At 39.5% G+C, this 22020-nt stretch overlaps 2 protein-coding genes across 8 annotated transcripts; one reads left to right on the top strand and one right to left on the bottom strand.

Moving 5' to 3' along the window:
- Window positions 1-101: 101 nt before the first annotated feature.
- On the bottom strand, window positions 102-7926 carry lrrc8c (leucine rich repeat containing 8 VRAC subunit C). Its single transcript, XM_029499715.1, has 3 exons — window positions 7774-7926; window positions 4608-4753; window positions 102-3290 (listed from the first exon to the last, which is right to left on the bottom strand). Exons 2-3 carry the CDS (start codon window positions 4743-4745, stop codon window positions 1041-1043), a joined length of 2388 nt encoding a protein of 795 aa, XP_029355575.1. The 5' UTR covers window positions 4746-4753; window positions 7774-7926; the 3' UTR covers window positions 102-1040.
- A 3305-nt stretch (window positions 7927-11231) lies between these two features.
- LOC115042546 (kynurenine--oxoglutarate transaminase 3) lies at window positions 11232-21243 on the top strand. 7 transcript variants are annotated; one of them, XM_029500833.1, is made up of 14 exons: window positions 11232-11266; window positions 12847-12937; window positions 14247-14308; window positions 14807-14951; window positions 15583-15732; window positions 15827-15913; window positions 16013-16135; window positions 16240-16360; window positions 16926-17002; window positions 17088-17177; window positions 17264-17450; window positions 18959-19032; window positions 20486-20572; window positions 20656-21243. In XM_029500833.1, exons 2-14 carry the CDS (start codon window positions 12848-12850, stop codon window positions 20710-20712), a joined length of 1350 nt encoding a protein of 449 aa, XP_029356693.1. In that variant the 5' UTR covers window positions 11232-11266; window position 12847; the 3' UTR covers window positions 20713-21243. The 7 variants fall into 7 exon arrangements, 6 of the variants coding, with proteins under 6 accessions (XP_029356693.1, XP_029356691.1, XP_029356694.1 ...); XR_003840681.1 differs by having other exon boundaries at window positions 11245-11290; window positions 19477-20572; window positions 20656-20717; XM_029500831.1 differs by having other exon boundaries at window positions 11246-11290.
- Window positions 21244-22020: the final 777 nt, after the last annotated feature.

The following is a 22020-nucleotide window of genomic DNA, read 5'->3' as shown; positions in this document are numbered from 1 at the left end:
CTTCAGAAATATGCAGGTGATACTAAATAATCAATTTTTAAGCTGAATAGGTTTTCTATCAATCAGTACTCAAAATGATGTCCATGTCTTTTTTTGTCAAGTTTTATTTTTCTTTCTTTCTTTTTTTTTTTTTGTCATAGGCATTCAGAAACTGGAGCCTAAAAACTGGCATCCACAAATAAATCAAATTTTATTGATCAACAAATAAAAATAAAAATACCGTATAAAAATACATTTGTGCATGCAGTGTTCTTCTTATGCAAATTTTAAGAGCTGAAGAAAAGTGCCAGTATGACATAAGCCTTTAAGGTTAATACACTTAAAATATATTTTTTTTAGTAATACAGATATTTTTAAATGATGCACATGTATTAGATCTTTTTCTTTGCATGTCCCCTGCTGTTGTATATATTAGCTAACAGTCTCCTGAAAAAAATAAAAGACTTTATAAGGGCAATATACAATACAGCATAAGGCAACTAGTCTAAACTTAAGTGAGGTCTTCAGTTTGGTTTACATTCAGTAATTCAATGGTTTTATGTAGCACTGAAAACAAATCAATTAGGAGACACCAGAAAGTCAATGCCAAAGCTAGTCCACAATGAATTCCTTTTTCTTTTTTTTTTTCATTTTAGTTCAAACAAAAGGGTTAGCATGTGTATTTTTCACCTCTGGATACAACCAGGCCAGCATTTTTGTCCTGGTTCACGCCTTTGTGCTAAGCTGATCTGGTTGTAGCTTAATGTTTTACAAATATAAGTCTTCCCGTCTCAAGTGAAAGGGTGTATTTCTCTAATGCCAAAACATTCCTTAGAAAAGGATAAAATATCAACACATAGCAACAACAGAATGAACAGACCTGTGGATGCACACTATGTGACATGTGACATCACTCAAACGAGTACATTTCAAGGAAACTAGAAGATAACCTTTCTTAACAGTAGTGTAATACTTAATTATGGTAATGACTTAATACAAAATAAAGGCTCTGAATTGGTATACAGAGCAAACAGCAGGCACTGAGGCTCCAACAAGGCATCTCACTCAGCCTTCATTTGGTCCCTGACATCAGAAGGGAGAGTTTCGAACAGCGTCTCTTCCACTATAAGCCCACTGCGCTTCAGAGCCCGACAGTAACCAAGCTCTTGAGGCAGAAGCTCGAAGTGATTTCCTTTGAGGTCCAAATGTGTCAGGAGAGCTAGGTAGGAAATTTTGGGGGAGAGTATGGACAGCGAGTTCTTGCCAAGCTTTAGTGTTTTGAGCTTTTTGCAAAAAAAGAGCTCATCTGGCAGATTTTCAATTTTATTACATGTGACAGAGAAATACTGTAGACTCTGGAGGACTCCAATTTCTGGCGGGATAAATCGGATGTCATTGTTGGACAGGTCCAAATACCGCAGCTTGTTGCATAAGAACAGGTGCGAAGGCAATATCTCAATCTTGTTGTAGCTGAAGTAGAGGCGCTCCAGGCTGCCAAGCTTTTTGATGTGCTCTGGGATGTACATAATGCTATTGTACCAAAGCTTAAGGCAAATGAGTTTTCGCAGGTGCTGGAAACTGATGATCTCCTCTATTGAGCGAATGTTATTCTCTTTGAGATCAAGCTCTTGCAGACTTGTCAGGCTGAAGATCGCATGCGGGATGCGTTCCAGGTCACAACGCACGAGCTCCAGCTCGGTCAGGTTGGTCATCTTTTTCAGGTTGTTGAGCATCACCAGTTTAGTGCCATCGTTGTGTAAATACAGCCGCTGCAGGTGGCTGGAAACATCCACTATCGACTGGGGTATCTTGGTCAAATTACTTTTGAGAGAGAGCGTTTTCAAACACTTCAAGTCCCGCAGCGACTCAAGAACTATGTTCTTAGAGGCGTCAGGGCTGAGGGATCCGGTGAGGTAGAGCTCCTCTAAGTTGCGCAGGCTGTACATCCAGTTTGGAAGTTCCCTGTTATCATCAAACTTCACACGGAGCACTTTCAGGTTTTCTTTGAGGAAAGAGGTAGCTGTTGTGTGCAACTTTAAAGAGCATTGGTAAAGAGACAGCTCCTGAAGGTCTTCCAGCTGAGAAATAGATGCAGGGATAGTGACATTGTTGATGATTTCTAGCTTGAGTGACTGCAGCTCTGTCAACTCAAAGACTGTGTCAGGTAACCCAGGGAGCATGAACAGCTGAAGTTCAAGTCTGTTGTTGGTATTAGTCTGCAGCCTCTGACGCAGTTTCTCAGCAGTCCAATTGTGGTTGAGGTTAAGCTGTTTCAGTTTGTTCTCGCTGACCTCCGATAAAAAGACGGCGAATCTCTTTGAATACAACGGGTCGTACTGATCGATCATATGCAGCATGAAAGCAAAGTCATTTTTGACATCGGGGATGTCATTGATTCCTGTTTCCTGTCGCACATATTCAAAGGAGTATTCCTTCAGTGAGCGGTAAAACAGCCAGTAGGAGGTGTAGAGACTCGTCAATCCATAGACGGCCACTAAGCACAAGTAACAGTAAGAAAGCTTGGAGAAAAGATGGGCCATCGTGTGATTACATTCAAACTCTTTATAGCCTGTCATGTCCTGGATCTCAACTTCGCAACGCACCCTGTTCCGTACTTTATTTACAAGAGAACTGTTATAGGCGATGATTAAGAGGAATTTAAACACCTTGAACACTGTCTGCCGAACATACATAAGGTAGAGGATGTCTCCTTCTTCCACGTGCAAACGGAACTTCTTTACCTTTTCAAAAAGAGCTTTAGCTTGTTCACCCTCTTTTTTATCGAGAACACTTGCAGACGGCTTCTCAACTACAATCTTTTCCGGGATAGACCGAAGAGACTGAGTCTTCTCCAGACTGCCTTCTCCTGGAGACACAGTGATGTTGGACCTCGCAGTGCAGGTCTTTTTGCTGTCTTTTTCTTCAGGATTCTCTCCAGACACCTCTGACAAGGCTCGCGTGGTCCACGGAGAATCAAAACACTTGACAAGCATGGAGATAAAGTGTTCTATTTTAGAGCTGGATCCAGGGAATTTGAACCAGAAATTACTACACACCATGAAAACTAGAGTGTGTATGAGAACCAAATAGGGAAAATACTTGGCATACCAATGTAAAGCCTTCTCGTAGCACATTTGATTGATGAAACTGTATTGCTGAAGATCCAGATCTGTTTTCAGGCCTGTCATTTCTCTGGGTACTGCTGAAATATTAGCTTGCAAGTTTAACAGTGACTTCAGTTCCACTTCGCTTGTGTTCTCTGAAGGTGATGATATTCTCTGAGGAAGGCAAATTATTTTGTCTTGCATTACCTAAAACAAAATGTAAAAAAGAAACTACGGTAAAATTGCTAATAATGAATCTTTGTACACTTGGAGGCAAAATGCATTTATATCATATTTGTATTAAGACCTGCCTCTGATTCTTTGTGTAGCCTGACTCCTCTGAGTGTTCTGGCACAGATGGTGCTAAATATTTGTGTAGCGTACATCCGTAATCAACTTTTGAGGTTCAATGGTAACCTAAATAATAAAAAGCTGCTACTTGACTGTCCAAACCTCACAACAGGAAATCAGCACTATAAATGAGTAACAGCAGTCTGAAGGACCTTTTGTACACACTGTTAGGCTGTCTGGCAATCCACTCCACCCATTATAGTGTTGGCCATGTGAAAGTACATTTGTGATGAGTAAATAAAATTACATCACAAATATAGTAAGAGTAATGGAGTGATCCTTTAGCGCATTTAAAAAATAAAATGCAAATTCAAGTCTGCCGAGATCTGCTCTACTGCTCTCTATTTCTTGGTCTAATTCATAATCAGGGCTTATTATTTAGTAATTGATAATGGTCTGAGTTATCAAGTAAACCTGGCTGCAAAATTAATTGCCAACTCAACAGTAAACTAAACAGTAAAATAGAGTGGGAAACAATGGCAATCTGACACAGATAAATACCCTGTCAACAGTTTTTCTGAAAAATCTTTTGGTATCATTTTCAAGATTTTCACCAAAAACTCACAACAGCCAAAAGCATTCCCATTTCACATAGAGAGAGCAAGAAGTCCAGCTGAAGGAGTTTGGAATCTTGTGTTTACTAAAAGGGACTGGGTGGGTAAATGTTTCCACTGCTAAACTTCTGATGGGCTGAATGCTTCCTTTGCTTCTCACAGTCCAGGTTGTAAAGCCGGGGAATTAATGGTTTTGAGCCAGTGCCAATGCGGACGGCAGAGCAGTAATGTTCCATCATACAGTTTGCGCTTGTATTTTCAATTAGTCCAAGTTTAATGAAAACAAAGAACAACAAAGAAACTTTTATCTCCTAACCACATTTCGGTTCAAACTCGTGTTACATTAGTGTGTATTATTTCCATGTTTTTATTCTCTTTTTTTTTTTTTCCAAAATTATATTCTATTCTTCTTCTATTCTATCTATTTTCTATATATGTGCACACTCATCGTGGACAGCAAAAACAATTTCATTGTACAGGGAAAATGTTTCTTTACTGTACATATGACAATATTCACTCTGAATCTTGAATCTTGAATCAGCTCCAGCACATTTCTGATTCGAGTTGCACAGTAAAGCCTGTTCAAGTGGGGAGATTGTAGTTAGGCATTGCTACTCACCTGGAGAGTGCATCCAAAGACACCAATCATGAGCATGATTACTGACAGGTAGTCGGTGAACACATCCCACCATGGCTTCAGGACTCTGAACGCTGGCTGCTGTTCAGAGAACTGCCGGAATTCCATCACAGGAATCATGATGTCTCCTACAGAAGAACTGGAAATTAGCCCACATTGCCTGCAGTCAGTACTAAGGGTTAAACGGTTTAGCCACAGGGGCTTGAAATGTTACATGATTCAATTTAAGTTTGAACAGCTTTAGAACTTGTTTCCAGCTGGGTTAAATTGTATTTTCATTTTCATCTATGGTTTATGTCTACATGCCAGCACCACCGCATCACATAGCAATCAAAATGTTAAGTCGCTCAAACGTTTAAAGGTGGTTAGGCTTATGGAATTTTTCACATTTCCTATGGAAAACATGCTTGTTACCCGTGATCAATCCTCACCTCTAACTATGTGTTTATTATTGTAGCTATGACAACAAATGTCTTCTAAAAACATATTTTCAAACCACAAACTTTTCCTTGACCTATTAAAGCTATTTTTGTGCTTAAAACAAACCAAACAATTAATGTTTTCCAACCTAGTCTGCACTTTTCATTGTTATTGTCACAGTGAACATCTGGGACAATAACAGTAGAGGCACAGTATACTCTTGGATGTGACCTATAGGAGTATATCAGCAATATACTCCTATAGGTCACATCCAAGAGTAGGCAATAAATAACCTATATAGTAGCTTAGGTTGGAGGATTTGTAAAGAAAATAGGATAAAAGATGACTTTATGCTGCATCTAATGATATTAGAGTCGAGCTGAACCCGGCAGTGGAGAGCCCATGTTGTACAAATTACTAATGTAATTATTTAAAAGCCAGTTCCCAAATAAGACTAAATAAATGACTCGTTTTGTAAAGCTTGTGACAAATGTTTGGACTTTCATGTCTCACGCCTGGTTATTACTGAACAAGATCACAGTCTTTGTGAAGAGCACAGTGATGTGTTCCTGGTGCAGCTCTCTGCTCACCTTCTTTAAAATTTACCCTACAACAGCAAGTATCTTGTTTCCAATACCTGCCTGGCAGTAAGTTTGCTGCAGTGACATTCAAAATTAAAAGGCCACACTGATTAAAATTCACTTTAGGCACTGTTGAGTTTTTGGATTAAAACATAAAACCCAGCATATGTGTCTAAAAGTCTAACCAGGTACACAAAACTGTCTCCAAGATGCTAGACTGTAATACACAGTGTTGTGTTTTCAAGAGCTCCACAGTGCCAAACAGACAGGTGCTGCCAATCGCTGAATACATCTGCACTCAAACTGGTTCATTATTAATGAATTTAGCTGTAAGGCATTTTTGCACTGTTTACTGAACTTTTAAAGGGATTTTATTTTTTGATATTTCAAGTACCGTTTTCACACAAAAAACATTTGTATAGATTTTCCCATCTGTGATAACATTATGAAGCATGTAAGTCACAGGATGTTTGTGTTGACGCGCCAACCAGAGTTTGACTTTAAGGCTCAGTTCAGCCAAACATTTTTCTTGCTTAGCTCCAGCCATGCAGATGTGAGACAGGCCTCTAAATATGAACATTGTTTATTAAAATTAAGAAATGTAAGAGAAACAGTGCTTTCATTTGAACTACTCGTAATACAAAAATAAACTGTTTGTCTCAGTGATGGCTAGAGTGAAAGCCAAGTGTTGATGTTAATAGGAAGCTGGAGTCATATTCTAGTTTTGTCCTCATAGATTTCCTCTGTTCGAAGTGAACTTTTGACTGAGAACTTTATCAGGTTTGATTTAGGCACAGACTGTGACAAGATGACGGTAATTACAACACAAACAAGCTTGGGAAACTATTGCAGATAAAATCTTTAAATGAGATAACTGGTCATTTCACGTACGTAGTTAAGGACTTAATCTAAACCAGCTACAACATTAAAATGCTGATTGCTAAGTAATAGTAAGGTGTCCTAATATTGTCAGCGATTTGTGAGGATAATGTGCACTTTTTACTTTTAAACTCCCTTAGAAGATTATTACATTGGAGTGGTTCTCCAGTAATTTAATATGAGTCTGCGTTTCCTTGGGTGCATCCCAGTAGTTCAACTAGTACACAAGGTTATGTCCTCTTCCTGCTTCTCAATACGCTCTCTGATAAAATGTCCCTAAAGAGAAGAACTCACAGGATCCAGATTATGTATCAAGAATTCGGTCTTAAGTACCCTGACTTAAAGGGAAGCTGCACTCCCGTCCTTTCTCCAAAATGCAAACTTTAAAGCTACAAATCTCAGCAGGATTTTGGGTACAAATCGAAATCTGAAAGAAGAAATCTTAAAGAACCCCTTGTGGTTGGAGTAGAACAGTTAAGCAGCTAAAGACTTGGCCTAATAAGATCGCCTCTATTTACATGCTTTGATAAGTGTTCAGTGAGAAATGTTGTTTGTCAGGATGGATTCAGAAAAACTCCCATTATAAATAGCTGAGGAAATAATGGGGCTAAAGAAGCTTTCGGGACAGCCCATAGTTTACTTAGGAAAAATCCTGTCTTCCACTGGATGAGTCAGCCATTGAGTTGGGCTGACCAGGCCATATCCTTGGCCCTTCCTGACAGGAAATTTGCCTGAATCCCAGATATCCCAAAACAGACATGTTAGGAACACGCCCAGCCACGGGCACACAAAAAGTCCTGTCTCGTTTAAGGACATGGAAAAACACCACCCGCATTGCAGGAGGAGCAGTGAAACAGCATAGGTACACTTTTTGGTAGACTTGACAACGAAATATGAACGCTGCCAGAAAAGAAGTGCTCACACAGTCCGAAGCAGCTGTGATTCATCCTGTGATTCATCCTGAGATCCGCACAAAGCATCGATAAGTCAGCCGGTTAAGTTCTACCTTAAAACCCGGGGGGGGGGGGGGGTGGACTGGAAACAGGGTGAGCTGCCGTTTTGGAGGCTCGGTCGCTTTTCGTGACAATGAAGGCTCGTGAAACAAACAAATGCGAATTCACAACAATACAGATCACACCAGTTTAACAGTGGTCAGTGTGAACCAGTTGCTGAGACGCTCCGTCGGCCGCATTGTGCGCTATTGTACACTATGTCATAACGTCTTCTTCTATTGTGCCAATATCAGTGTGGTGTGTGATGCGGTTTACCTTTCCTTTGGATGAGATCTGGACTTCAGGGGCTGAGTGGTCGCTTTTCATGCGATCGGGTCTCGGCTCATCATGTGCTGCTGCTCTGTCCGGCAACCTTTCCGGATCCTCGGACGGACCATGCAGACATGGATCTGCTGTCAGAGCCAGGGGCGTGGACTTCTCCGGGGGCCCGGGCACACACTTTGGGCTCTGTGTGTGATGCATGTTGTTTATAGGACACTGTGCTGTTAATGCCCTTTAAGTTTGTTTGTAATTTCCCATGTGAAGCAATCCTGGAAGTTAGTAGTAGGAAGTTAAACTACAACTAAAGTATCTGGGGGACACTGCAAAAAATAAACAAAAAAAGTCTAAGTTCAGATCTTATGTTAGGGTTTCGTGATCAAAATGTTCAAAAAGGATCAAAAATACACAAATTGTGATATATTATATCACAAATACTTCACTACAATTTGAGGTTCTTTGTCCTTTAGCTATTTGAATAGTTGCACAGGCAGCTTTATTTATCCAGCAGGAACTTCATAAGCTTCACTGCAACATAAAACGGTAAAAAAAATACCTAAAAAAAGAGTAGACAACAAACAAGCACAGCTCAGTGAGTGTCAAGCAGTAATTCATTAATTCATTCATTTTCCTACTTTACCCGTTTCCAGGTCATGGGGGTGGTGAAGCCAGTCCCAGCTCACATTGGGCGAAGGCGGGGTCACCCTGGACAGGTCAGCAGTCCAGGCCAACATACAGAGACACACAGAGACCAACAACCACTCACACTCACACTCAGACCTACGGACAATTTAGAGTCACCAATCAACCCAAACCTCTTTGGACGGTGGGAGGAAACCCACACAATCACTGGGAGAACACGCAAACTTCATACAGATAGGCCTCAGGCTGGGAATCAAACCTGCAACCTTCTTATTCTGGGACAACTGCCTGTGCCTGCTAATATCAGATAAATCCAACAGTGTTTCCTGTGGCCAGTAGGAGGCAGAGTATAATTCACCATTGACACATGGACTTGTTCGGGGCAGGAGTCTTACCATGCACAAAAAATCTGGGGCAGATTGAACAATGCATGCTGGATTTATAAGGACTTCCTCTTATTAGTTGTCCACCATGTGGCGCCATTATTTATATGTCCACTTTAAATGAATTGGAAAGTATGTCCAAACGTTTCTGTGATGGATATCAAATTTTCCACAAGACCTAACAAGTTGAGTGAGTTCCGTTAGCATGTTGGGGCGTGTTGGGGCATGTTTAGGCCAAAAAGCACTTGTTGAGACAGAAAAATAGACCATTTTACAGCTTCAATAAGGCTCTCACAAGTACTCAGGCCCCAATAAGATCACTCACTCACTCACTCATCTTCATCTGTATCCGGGTCGCAGGGCTGCTGGAGCCAATCCCAGCTCACATCGGGCCACCTCCACCACAGATTGCCACCAATGCATCTAGTTGCAGCTATTTAGCATCATGGCTGAGTTGGAGTTTATAATCATTTCTATCCAGACATAATAGTTGTAAATACAGTAAATGAAAAACCTCATTACAGTGCCTGTAGCTAATTTAACCTACTTAAAGGTTTGGACCCCCGAGGGAGTATGTGAGATGATTGTTGGGGGAAGGACTGAAGAAGAAAACAAATTAAAGTTGTAATTATTTATTTAGCCATGGCTGAGAGTCATGAGTTTCAACCATAGCAATGAAATTGTGCTTTATCATTTTATAACACTTTTAAATTAAATCCATGTGGCTTTAACATGAATAGGGGAATTAAAAACACTGTATAGCTCTTTGAAATGTCCTGAGTCGCAAAAAAAGGCAAATATCTGACTCAAAAAAATGAAACAGCCCAAAATTGTACTTATGTTCAGTACATGAGAGAGGAAAAATAGGTTCAGAAAGGTATTAGTGGCTCCTCAATTTCCCCCATTTAATCCTCCTGAAGGGGAGCTTTAAAAGCTGTTTTGAACATGAGCTGCTTTTACAGCTGTTTGACACTATTACGTTATAATAACAGCCAACAGCCACTAGCCATTAGAAGATTCCTCCACTTGCTTCCAGACAGAAAGAAAGGGTAGTTTTATTGTATTAATAATGTAAAATGTTGATTACTATGAGGAGGTTGTTCTGTCCTTTTCCATCCCCACAGTTCCATCATAGCCTCTTAAAAAGTAACTACACTTTTGACAACAGCTATTGTCTGACACAATCCTGATATTGAGCAAGAGTGCTCTAACTCTCAGTAAAACACTCTGTTATGTGATATAACATTAAAGTTTAAATCTGAATTCTTTAATTGTAACCACACACCCAGTTGTCAGTTCAGTTGATACAAAACAAATGTACTCTAATAGAAGAGCCATGCAAACATTTCAGCTGAATGTTGAAAATGTGTCACAGAGGTGTTGATCTAACGTAATTTTCATGTTACAGCTGCCACTGTGTTCTGTTGGTTTCCTTCAACGCAGTATAAATTATTTGGATCAGATTTTATTTCACTTTGGGACAACACAGAGAATGCAATGCACTAAAATGTTCAAATATATGCTGTCATTTTATTTCATAATTGCCAGCATGGTAGCTGCAATACACAGCATGACAGGAAAATAAAGAGTGTTTCCTCATACCTGTTTTATCCAATTTCATGGAGTCAGCCTCACTTGGCACACATATCAACAATACATTCAGGGCTGGCTGGTTGGGATTAAAAGGGAGTGGGTTTGGTTTATTCAGATCCATAACTGGATAAATTATAGCATAATCACAATTACACAAGAAACTGACCCTGTTTGATTTACTTTCTTTAACTTTCCTGACAGGGATTAAACACTGATCAGCCATAACATTATGACCACCTGTAAATGGTTATGTCTTCTAACCCTCTGTTAGGCAGCAAGTGAACATTTAGTCCTAGGACATTTAGTCCTAGTTGACTCCATATATAGTTGATGTGCTATAAACACGAACTAATGGCAGGTGGTCATAATGTGAAGCCTGATCGGTGTAAATGATTGATCTTAACAGTGGCTTGGTCAAGTTCGAGGCAATGCTGCCTTCACAGCCACTCGGAGAAAAAACGTTTTCCGCTAATGGTCGATTTATATAACAAAAAGAAATAGTTTGTCCAGTCTTGCTGCAAATCCTACTAGTAATGAAGTGGCCAGTTTTCATATAGTATAAATAATTTGAAAGTAGACGGCTATTCCTGTCCAGATGCGTCAACTACACAATTTAAAGTGATTACCACCTTAAACGTAACAGAAAATGGAAAAGGACAAATAAATAAAATCGTGTAATAATGTAGGCTGGGGCCAAGGACTAATTTGACAAACGTGCAGCGAAAATATGGCAAAAACGTTAAGCAACAGCTGACACGCAACTTTAATTTCATGTCCATTTCCTTTCAACCCAAAGGAAAAACAATGCGGGTTTCCGATAAATACGAACGCAGCAGCGTCTTCTCCAACACTGGACGGCATCTCCAGCCAAAGTAAGCACTTCAGATGAACCCAGCGTGAGTCCTTTAAACTAATGTCAAGTAAAAAAGCGGCAGCTGACTGTAGCTGCTGGTGTCGGGGCTAAACCTCTGTCAGCACTCGGATACGTGTTTGTGAACAGCAGCCATCTTCTAACGGGACTGGTGGTCCGGGTCCGTCAAACAGCTGTGATTCTGCGCCGCGGAGTGCTAGCTAGTAGCTCCTAGCCAGCGGGAGCTAAGGTGCAGCATGTGGGTTTACTGAAAGCTCTTCGCCTTGTTCCTGTGGTGCACTCAGGACAGCACACCCAGGGAAAACTGTCAGGTTATTTATCATGAGACGAGGATGTTGTCCGGAGTCAGTTTACCTGCTATCTCTGTGAGGCTAACCTGCTCCGGCCACCTAAGTTTAGCCGTTCAGATCTGCTGTCCTGTAGCAGAAAACTCGTCGTTTGGCCATTTATAGTTCAAGGTTTTGTTTATTAATCCTGTGTTATTGGAGTAGATGTGATTAGGTGGGGTAAGAAAATACAATGGAAAGAAGAAAAATGTAGCAGATTTAAAAGTCCCTCAACAGTGTTTTCACAATGCTTGTAACCTCTTGTGATTAGATAATGTGATTTTAATTTCCATGAGCTCCTTTCATCATGTTGCGTTTTTACAGTATCTGCGACAGAACGCCTTATTGCACTCTGTCACCACCTGCTGTTTTGATTTTTGCAGGACTATTTGTTTTCCTGACCAACGCCACAAATCTTATCTGTGTGTTTATTGAAATAGCTGCCTATTCTATTGATTGTCAGTCAAAAAGAAATGCAAAAAGAAAAGATCTGCGATTCAGATTGTTGACTGAATTCGACTTTGGTTAGTCCCCAAATTTTTCTATTCCAGAACTAAATGTTCTGGAAAATATATAGATAACCGCTTAACTGTGGGAGATACAGTGTATTATTTGATATAGCAAATTTTTGGCATTTTTTCAAATAGAATATCTTTAACAAAGCAATTAATTGGTTCTGGTAAATTATGCTCACCATTTTCTGTCATTTAGCTAATAAATTAATCAACCACAACTGTCAAGAAGAATGAAACTGTTATTGTTACTTTTGTCGTATTTACTGACATTTGTTAGTTTAATTTCAGAACTTTTTAGATCAGGTTTTTTTTTGTTACCTTACATTTTGGGGGCATTTTATTCATCTGTTTGATTGAATCAGATAGACAGGATAGTCAGGGAGAGAGTAGGGGAATGACATTCAGCTAATTTTCCAGCCGAGCAAGAGAAAAACCAGGCACTTAAAGTTCAGGGTTTATGAGCCCTTAAGGGAGGCTATGAAGTCTCCCAAATTTACCATCCTTTTCAAAATACGTAATAAAAAGGGGGATGTCAACACACTCAGATCTGCTGTAACTTTGGTAGCAATCATTGTTCTGAAATGGGCAATGCAGTGGAATGTTACTTGAACATCACAGCAGCTGCAGTTATTCATTTACACATGAAACTTGTGTCACTGGAGCAAACTCGCTCAAAACTATTACGTATGATAAGGTGAAATAATTTTCACAGTATTTTTAAATTTTCTTTTCTTGGGCAGGATGAATATAGCTCGACAAGTCCTGGATTTCTCCTTGTTCACACGTCATTTATTTAGGGGGCATATCAGGAAAAGCTTTTGCACTTCAGAGGTAAGTCCACTTCAAAAATCTTTGTACTCAGCTTGGTAGATGTAAGCGGGATGCTTGTATACTGCTATATTAACACTGTGGTTGTTTACAGCTTTTGTCTTATAATTGGCTTGTATTTTGGATTTTTTTTTGTTTGTTTGGTTTTCTTCACTTGTGATGTTCACTTGCTGCTGGTATTTAAAATTCATGGAGGAAACACCCCAAAAGGATTAATAAAGTTTGTCTGTCTGTCTGTCTGTCTGTCTCTGGTCAATCTGGTTTCCCTGATCGGACTCTGTTGAAAATGTGAGACATTCTTGGACAGACAAGAGTGAGTTTTGTGGAAGAACTGCTGGATAATAGATTAAAATTATACTGTGACGACGGACCACAGCTAAAAAACTAAACAGAACGACAACAAAACACTGAGATATGTCAGTTTCCTTTTGTGGTTGATGATTATTCTACTTCTGCAACACTTCTCAAGCACACTCTTTCCTCTTCCTGAGGTCTAGCTGACTCAGCGGCGGGGCCACATTGGCCCTCTGAAGTTTATGGAGTCACAACAGTCTCATAATGACTGAACTCCGGCACTCGTTTTTAGCAAATATAATTTTGAGGCACACTTGTAATATAAATTTACGGAGTATAGGAATTGCTGAATGTGCAACTACGACATCTGCACGTTGAATTTTGAGACTGATCTGACGTCGCAGGTCAACCAACGTTACGTACCACGTACATTTATATTACAAGTGCGCCTCAAAATGACATGCGCGATTTCGAACCCCCCCCCCCCCCCCCCCCCCCCCCGCGATAATTCATTCACAATGAGACTGTTCTGACTCCATAGAAGTGATCCTGTCCTGTCACTCATCTGTCGCTTTGCTAGAGAATGACAGATTATAGGTGACTGCAGCTCCATGTGCAACCTTTGGTGGCAGTAATGTGTCAAACAGGCAGCTCCGCCGTCATTAAATCTGACAGAAGAAGACTTTCATTTGAATGAACACAACAACTGTGCCACAGGTGGGCTGCTGAGCTGTTGTCTGGATTTTACCTCTGCTTCACGTCGCTCACACGACACTGTGTTGGAGAGGGAGTTTCTCCAACTGACAGTATTAGTAATTTCTCTGGTCGTCAAAAAGTAGGAAACTTATACTTTGTCCAGTGTAAGATAAAAAAAAGTGCATGTTTTTGAATGAGTTTTACTGTCTACAGTTGTTTAATGAAAGTGTTTGAAAAAGGTGTGTGTATATATGTATACATGTGTACTGCGGACTGATGAGATGTTCAGAGAGGTATAAGGGAGTTTGGATTTGTTTTGCAGAACACGATGGCATCCCGGCATACTCACGCCAAAAGAATTGAGGGACTCGACAAAAATGTCTGGTAAGTGAATGGGTAAAACTTCTTCTCTTTATAATCTTTCGCGGGAGTTCTAGCAAATATCCTCGACCACTTTGTGCATCATGTCTAAGCGTTAGAGAGCATCAACGTGTCTGTTTCCATGCACGGTGTTAACTGTTCAGTGGTGGGATACATTGTACAGAATGTCATGGCTGTAACATGGAAACAACAACTTTGTCTTCAGTCTCTTTGCAACAGGTCTTTGCTTAGAAGTGCTCAGATGAATAACAAATGACCAAGCTGACCAGACCTAATGTAATACTTAATGTAATTTATGCCATTTAAAGGAAGTTTGGAAACATGAAATTATGTTTGCATTTTTTTTTTGTCAAGACCTACAGATTCCTGCTTTTGTCCTCTATTTGAATGAGATTGCGTATATTTGAAAACTTTGTTTGATTTTATATTTTTACCCTTAGGTCAGAAACATTTAGTGTGCTCTGTGCCGTCCAGTAATGCTTTATGTCTTTGTCCATTCAGGGTGGCGTTTTCCTCAGTGGCAGCAGACCCATCTATTGTCAACCTTGGCCAAGGGTATCCAAATATCCCTCCACCTTCATATGTCAAGGACGCACTGGCAAAGGCTACATCAGTTGACATGCTGAACCAGTACACCAGGGGCTTTGTAAGACTGATCAACAGTAGCACTATGGCAGAATACAACAAAAGGCAAATTCATTTTTATATGCTGGTGGCATGGTAAGACACAGTGGTTAACACCATTACCTTACCTGCAGCAAGTAGGGTTTGAGTTCGAACTTGTCAGCTAGAGTGCACACGTTAGTTTGTCAACTCTAAATTTAACTTATGAATGCTTGTTTGTTCCTTTATGTCAGTCCTGTAGTACACTGTCATCCTGTCTAGGGTGTGCCCTGTAAGGATAAGCTGTATGAAGAATTTATTGATTTTAATACTTATTAAAATTGATATTGATACACAGACTAAAGCCAAGACATATTTGGCAGTCCATTGGAAGAACCAACTATAATTCAACTAATATTACTGTGCTGTCAAGTGATAAGCTACAATTATGAATGACTAGAGTGAGGTATGTGCTACCAGTCAGTGTCACAATCAACATTATTGTCATCTTGTATCCAAACAAACAACCCTAAACTCTATAACATTATCTGCTGTGCTGTAAAATGAGCAGCCATATTACAGTATTGTAATATTTGCTGTAGCCAGAGTCTGTACATACTGTGCTGTTCGTTTTTGTTTGTCTCTCTAAATTACACCTTATGTTTATTTAAAAGGGTCACCCACCTTTGGTGAAGGCCCTTTCTCAGGTTTATGGGAAGGTCCATGAACGTCAGATTGACCCTTTCAAAGAAATCCTGGTGACAGTTGGTGGTTATGGGTCCTTATTTTGCACCATGCAAGCACTGGTGGAAGAGGGAGATGAGGTGAAGACTTTCCTTACTTGATGGAGCTTATGGTGTTAAATTTAAAAGCGTGCTTGCAGTTGTTATATGTGCTGTGTAATCTTTCTCCCTCCAGGTCATCATCATAGAACCTTTCTTTGATTGCTATACACATATGGTGCGAATGGCAGGGGCTAAACCTGTATTGATACCGTTACGCCTTGTGAGTTCAATCTAATGCCATCAGTATTCGACATACATGACCTGTAAGTATAGTGTTCATTGTTTTTTGTGACAAAAAATATCTCCTGCAATACATTAGAAGTCTGGAAAGAAGACCATCACAAGTGCCGACTGGTTCCTTGATCCAGAAGAGCTTTCTAGTAAGTTCAACTCAAAGACAAAGGCCATCATCATCAACACTCCCAACAATCCTATAGGAAAGGCAAGTTTATATTCTACTCATCACTTATATTTGAATAATTAAAGGCCTTGATGGCTTGACAGAAAAATCAAGTGTTGTCAGTGGTTTGTATTTTCTTCCTGCAGGTTTTCACCAGAGATGAGCTGCAAATTATTGCTGACCTCTGCATTAAGCATGACACTCTATGCTTCAGTGATGAAGTTTATGAGTGGCTCATCTACAAAGGCCACCAACATATCAAAATTGGTAAGCTGTCAGTATAACATGCCTTACAAGTACTGAAGAGCTTCATCCATCTCTTAAACAATGCAAGCACTTCTATTCATTACACACAGCTACAGGCATGACAAATGCTTCAGAGCCCAGTGTCACCAGAGTCACTCAGTAAAATAGATTTTTACGTCCTTGGCCAAAAGGTCGTACTGCAAGATGGGTGACAAAGTTTCTACTTGCACAGTTAGTTATGCCAGGTCCACATGGAGCGTGCTTCAGCTGTGTTTTTCACACGTGTGTATGACCAGATTGGATGCGCTCCTATTTAAATTAATTCAGCTGTCTGCTGTCTGTACACGGCATGTGCAGACATCTGCTTTTTTTTTGCCAAGTCTTATTTATGTATGCATTATTATTTTCTTCTAAAACTTAGGTGACCTACAACTCAATATTGTTCCATCCTCCATCTGTTGTTCTTTTCTTCCTCTCTGTAATTTAAAATAATGTCAGTGAGAAAGTTATGAAATATCTGAATTTGGACTTGCTTCTGCCTGGAACAGCAGAACCTTGATATATATATTGTCTTCTTTTTCTTCAGCAACTTTGCCTGGAATGTGGGATAGAACAATTACTATCAGCAGTGCAGGGAAAACATTCAGTGTTACTGGTTGGAAGGTGAGAAAATTTTGAAATTAAAACTCAACAATCAGCAATCAGTTGCTGTGCATCATACAGCTGAATTTGAACTTGTGTCTTCCAGCTTGGTTGGTCTATAGGACCTGAGCACCTGATAAAGCATCTTCAGACTGTCATGCAGAATACTCTGTATACCTGTCCAACACCATTGCAGGCAAGTCTCCAAAACTTCTCAAAATCTGGTAGAAAAATGCAAAGAATAATCAAATCGACTCATTTGAATCATGCCTTATTCTACAGGAGGCTGTCGCAAAAAGTTTGCTTTTGAACTATGAGCTGATGGGCCAGCCTGAATGCTACTTCTCCTCACTGGCAGAGGAACTTGAGGGCAAGAGGGACCGCTTGGCTGCCCTCTTGCAGGAGGTTGGCATGACGCCTGTTATCCCAGAAGGAGGCTACTTCATGGTCGTTGATGTGACATCTCTCAGTGAGTAGCTCAGTCTGACTTAAATGTACACAGATAACCTATAATATTACGACCACCTGTTTAATATTGTGTAGGTTCCTCTTTTGTGGCCAAAACAGCCCAAACCCATCAAAGCCTGACTCAGCTAGACAAGTCTTTTTTCTTTTCTTTTTTTTTTTTTGCTGTGTGCCGGGGGGGAATTATCTCTCTGATAGAGGACAGAGTTTCTCAAAGGACATTTCCTAAAGTATTGTATTGTATCCACCAACTTGCCTTCTTCCCACAGTGCATCCTCTTGCCATGTGTTCCCTTAGTAGATGCACATACCCAAGCATACATATCATGTTAGAGAAAACATGATTCATCAGACCAGGTCACCATCTTCCAATGCTGCATGGTCCAATTTTAATGTTTACTGGCACGTTGTAGTTACTTTTGGCAGTGGACTGGGGTCAGCATAGGTACAGTGGTTGGTCTTTAGCTCTGCAGATCTATATGATACAGACTAGAATGCACTCTGTGTTCTGACACCTTTCTGCAAGGACCAACATGACCTTTTTTTTTTTTTTTTTTTTTTTTTTTTTTAAATTTGAGCTACAGTAGCTCATCCGTTGGATTGAACCATGTGGACCTGCCTTGCTACATGTATCAATGAAGTTGCAGTTTGACCCAGTCGTCTTCCCATCCCAATTAGGCCTTTGTCAAAGTCATTCACAACCTTACACTTACTAATTTTTCCTGCTCCCAATGCTCAACTTCAAGGACAAAATGTTCACTTATAACCTACTTATCTATTATAACCCACCCTTTGTAATCAGATAACCAGTGTTACTCACTTGACTTATCAGTGGTCACAATGTTGCAGCTGATAATTTATTCAACAATTCCAATGTGCCATGCAGGAATTAATTGAAAAACTTACTGCTCCTGTATGTGATCTCAAAGAGGAAAGACATAACATTTCAAAGTAGTTATTGTTATTGGAGGGTTACCAGATATTTAAAAAAAATCACTGTCTAAGTTATGAAACATACTCTGCAGTTCCATAGAAAGACTTTCCTTTTGAATTCAAAGATGCCATTGCATGTCACCATCTTTATGCATTCATTTCAGATGTGTAGATATGTTGATATGTGTGTTTAAAATGCTGTCATGCAATTAAATAATATCTGACAAAAACATCTCAGTAAAAATATTTATCTGTTCTTTAAAAGTGCAACTGAATGAATGACATTGATGACATTTAAATATTACTGGAGTGATTACTGCTGTACAACTCAAATAAGGAAGAAGAAAAGTATTTTTGTAAAACACAACTTAGATTAAATAGGTTTTACTGTTTAACTTAATATTTAAAAGGGGATAAACACATTGAAATAAAATCAGAAGATTCTGTTGGCCATTCCTCTTAGATATACTGTTATGTTTACCATTAAGTTAAGAATAAAAATAACTTTAGGGTTAGGGTTCAAATCTTGGTATTTAACCAATTTCTAGTTGTGTTTATCTTGTCTCTGTGTTGATTGTAGATCTAGACCTGTCTCATATGGTTGATGATGAAGCCTACGACTACAAGTTTGTGAGGTGGATGATAAAAGAAAAGGTAAATAAATACAGTACATTTTTCCTCCCTCCATTCTAGAGCACTTGCATTGCAGCCATTATGTTTCATTTTTTTTTCTCTGCAAATCTGGTGTAAATGAAATATGAATTTTACATAGCAAGAGGAAATGTGGGAAATCATCTCAATCCCTCAAAATTCTTTCTAAAAAGAGGGGAACCTGTGCATACTGCAGTACACTTCAGACCAGCCTATCAGTAAATGTTCTGAGTTCACTGATATGGCAAAAGGGCAAACAATAAACTTGATAAAGGATAATATATTGTAGTGGGACTGTGATTAGATGCATTTAGCTACTCAGTATTTGAAGAAATATTGTTCATGTTGCAAAGTAAAACATCTGCAAGTACTGTGTGTGAGGTAAATCAAAGATCCAACAATGTTGCCAAACCCTAACCCTAGTCCTGCTGTGTTTAACCTGTCAAGGATAGACACTAAGGCCCTATCAGCAGCTTTTAATCCCGGAATATATAAAGATGGATGCTTCCACCACAGCTCAAGATGTCCATATCCTTTGAGATGCTTCTAAACAAGGATTCGATGTGAGATCAGAAAACGTCCAAGTTGAGATTCATAGCAGGGTGAACCCACCCCACCAGTCATTGCCCTGTGGACTGAATCTACAATCGTACTCCACTGGCTTTGCCAAAGACGTGCTTTCATAATGGTTTGGTCTTTGCATTTTTCACAAGAAATTTGGGGGTGACTGTTTCCTTTTTTTCTTCCTTCTTTTTTTCACCCACCTCACTTCCTGTCTCTTCATGGGTGATTAGCTCTTGTTTTCAACCTGTCTACTCTCCATTTATCTGTTTGAATTTGCCTGGTCACCACAAGGTTATTTGAAGTTTCCTCACATTTATTGTTTCATCTGAGAACTTTATATTCCTTATTTTTGAACATGAGCTTATTTGATTGACCTTGTTCCGGGGTCAACCTTCAACATTCAAAGAGCCAATTGGGCGTGTTTCCAACCAAATAAAACCCACCTGGAACCACAAAACCTGCCTTAGCTTAGCGGGGGCTAAGTTGCAGTTGCAAGATCACCTAAATCTCTAGACTCATAACCATTACATTGAAAAAAATAATAACTAAATGGAATAAAATCTATTTAAATTAAATAGCTATTATGTATTCACATTATTTTCTCAAAGCCACAGGGAGCCACGGCAGAAGGACGAAAGAGCTGCAGGTTGCTGACCCCTGACCTAGTTTAATCTTAACTTTCTATTTGTCTCATTTCAGATTCAGTAGCCCATGTGTGTTTGTTCCACCTTTGTGCTTATATGCACTTCATTTTTTCATTGAGCCTGTGTTAGAGGATTAAGGTTACCCAACTTTCCATATATCTTGACCTGATGCTCATGATAATTGCTTTGATTTGAACCTCATCTTTTACTATGGCTGTGCTGTGAAAAATAAATCTTTTTTTCTGTAGAAACTGGCAGCCATTCCTGTCACAGCCTTTGTTGGAGATCAGTCCAAGAAGCACTTTGAGAAATATATTCGCCTTTGCTTCATTAAGGTAAAAGTAAAAACTGCATTTCCCTTTTTCTGTCCTTAAAAGCTGCATTCTCAACATTAGTTTGTTGTCTTTTCTATTAACAGCAAGATGAAACTCTGGATGCAGCAGGAGATATCTTCAAAAACTGGAGTAAGGATTAATAGGGTTCAGTGCCTGAAGCATTCAGAATGAGTTCAGAGGTGTGGGCTAACTCAGAGGTCAAATTGCTAAATTAAATGCTAGCAAGTGAAATTAGATGTGTGTGTCTATGCTCAGGAGTGTATCCTGTTTCTAGGGAGAGGATCAATAGGACTGAAAAAACAGTTTTAAATCTTCTTGGGTGCAAGATGTATCATGTGTATCTGCTAAGGAAATAGCAAATAAATAGTAAATAAACCCTTGTTCATTCCCATACTGCATAGTTTCAGTTTTAAGATGATTTTTGTATAGTGGTTACCCTTAGCTGTGCAACAGATAAAGGGCAATTTCATCTTTAATTTTCATTGTTACTTTTCTGGTGTCATTAACTGGTGTTACGCTTAGATTAGTAAGGGGAAAATGAACTTGAATGATTTTAGCATAAGGCTGCAGCATTTGGCTACAATACGGCAAAATGAACTGTTTTGGTTTTCAAATGATACAGGTGTTCACTGTACTAAGATAGCCTGTCATTAATAAACGAACTGAATCAGCTTGCCCCTTTCCAAATCACTGTGTTTCTGACCCTTTCAATTTCTTAACCGTGCAAAACAATGTGTTTTTGCATACATACCAAAGCCACCATGTGCTACATTTTATATTTCCATATGGAACTTATACTTAATATATATAATACTTAATAAAAATATATATATATGGTTGAATGACCAGTAAAATCAATGTCACAACAAATCCAGTGTCTCCTGCTAATGCCACTTTTCTTCTGTAGTAAGCTCACCGTATGATCATAGTGCCTTGCAACGACTGGCTGTAAAGAAGTATTATAAATGTCAAAGAACAAATAATAATAATTCTCATTGGCACATATTTGATTTGGTGGTTGTAAATGTGATATCACTGAGGGCCTGGCATAATGACAGAGGCACTAAATCACTGGACAACTGGAACTTAAAATGGGAACCTGTTACGTTGCTTTATATATATTTATATATTCTCCCCATTCAAAACAACTTCTTCACTCAGAGCTGTAGATAGGCATTTTAGTCGATGTTAAATAGACAAGCTACGCAATAAGCACATTAGGTAATAAATGTCGAAATTAAAAATATTTAATTAATACTTCGGCCTCAAGAGTCCGCCCATAATTTTTATCGCGATAGCTGGCTGATAGACGGGACTCACCTTACTCTGTCTCTGATTGGTAGATAGTACCCATTAACCCGCCTTCGTCTCAGCCAATCAGAGACCGCGTGGGTCCCTCCGTGGCGGGCCATTCAACCCACCGTGAGCCAACGTAGACAGCACGACGG

The sequence above is a fragment of the Echeneis naucrates genome, chromosome 4 (assembly GCF_900963305.1).
Source record: "Echeneis naucrates chromosome 4, fEcheNa1.1, whole genome shotgun sequence".
NCBI classification, from domain to species: Eukaryota; Metazoa; Chordata; class Actinopteri; order Carangiformes; family Echeneidae; genus Echeneis; species Echeneis naucrates.
Note: the sequence above shows the minus strand (reverse complement) of the source record. Positions and strands in the feature narration are given on the sequence as shown.

Excerpts from the sequence above, each read along its gene's own strand:
- lrrc8c (XM_029499715.1), bottom strand. The coding sequence starts at position 4,745 with ATGATTCCTGTGATGGAATTCCGGCAGTTCTCTGAACAGCAGCCAGCG. Across the intron at positions 3,291-4,607 it reads TCTTTGGATGCACTCTCCAG|GTAATGCAAGACAAAATAAT; the intron begins GTGAGTAGCAAT and ends ATTTTGTTTTAG.
- LOC115042546 (XM_029500831.1), top strand. Across the intron at positions 12,938-14,246 it reads AAAGCTTTTGCACTTCAGAG|AACACGATGGCATCCCGGCA; the intron begins GTAAGTCCACTT and ends TTTGTTTTGCAG. Across the intron at positions 20,573-20,655 it reads TTCGCCTTTGCTTCATTAAG|CAAGATGAAACTCTGGATGC; the intron begins GTAAAAGTAAAA and ends TTCTATTAACAG.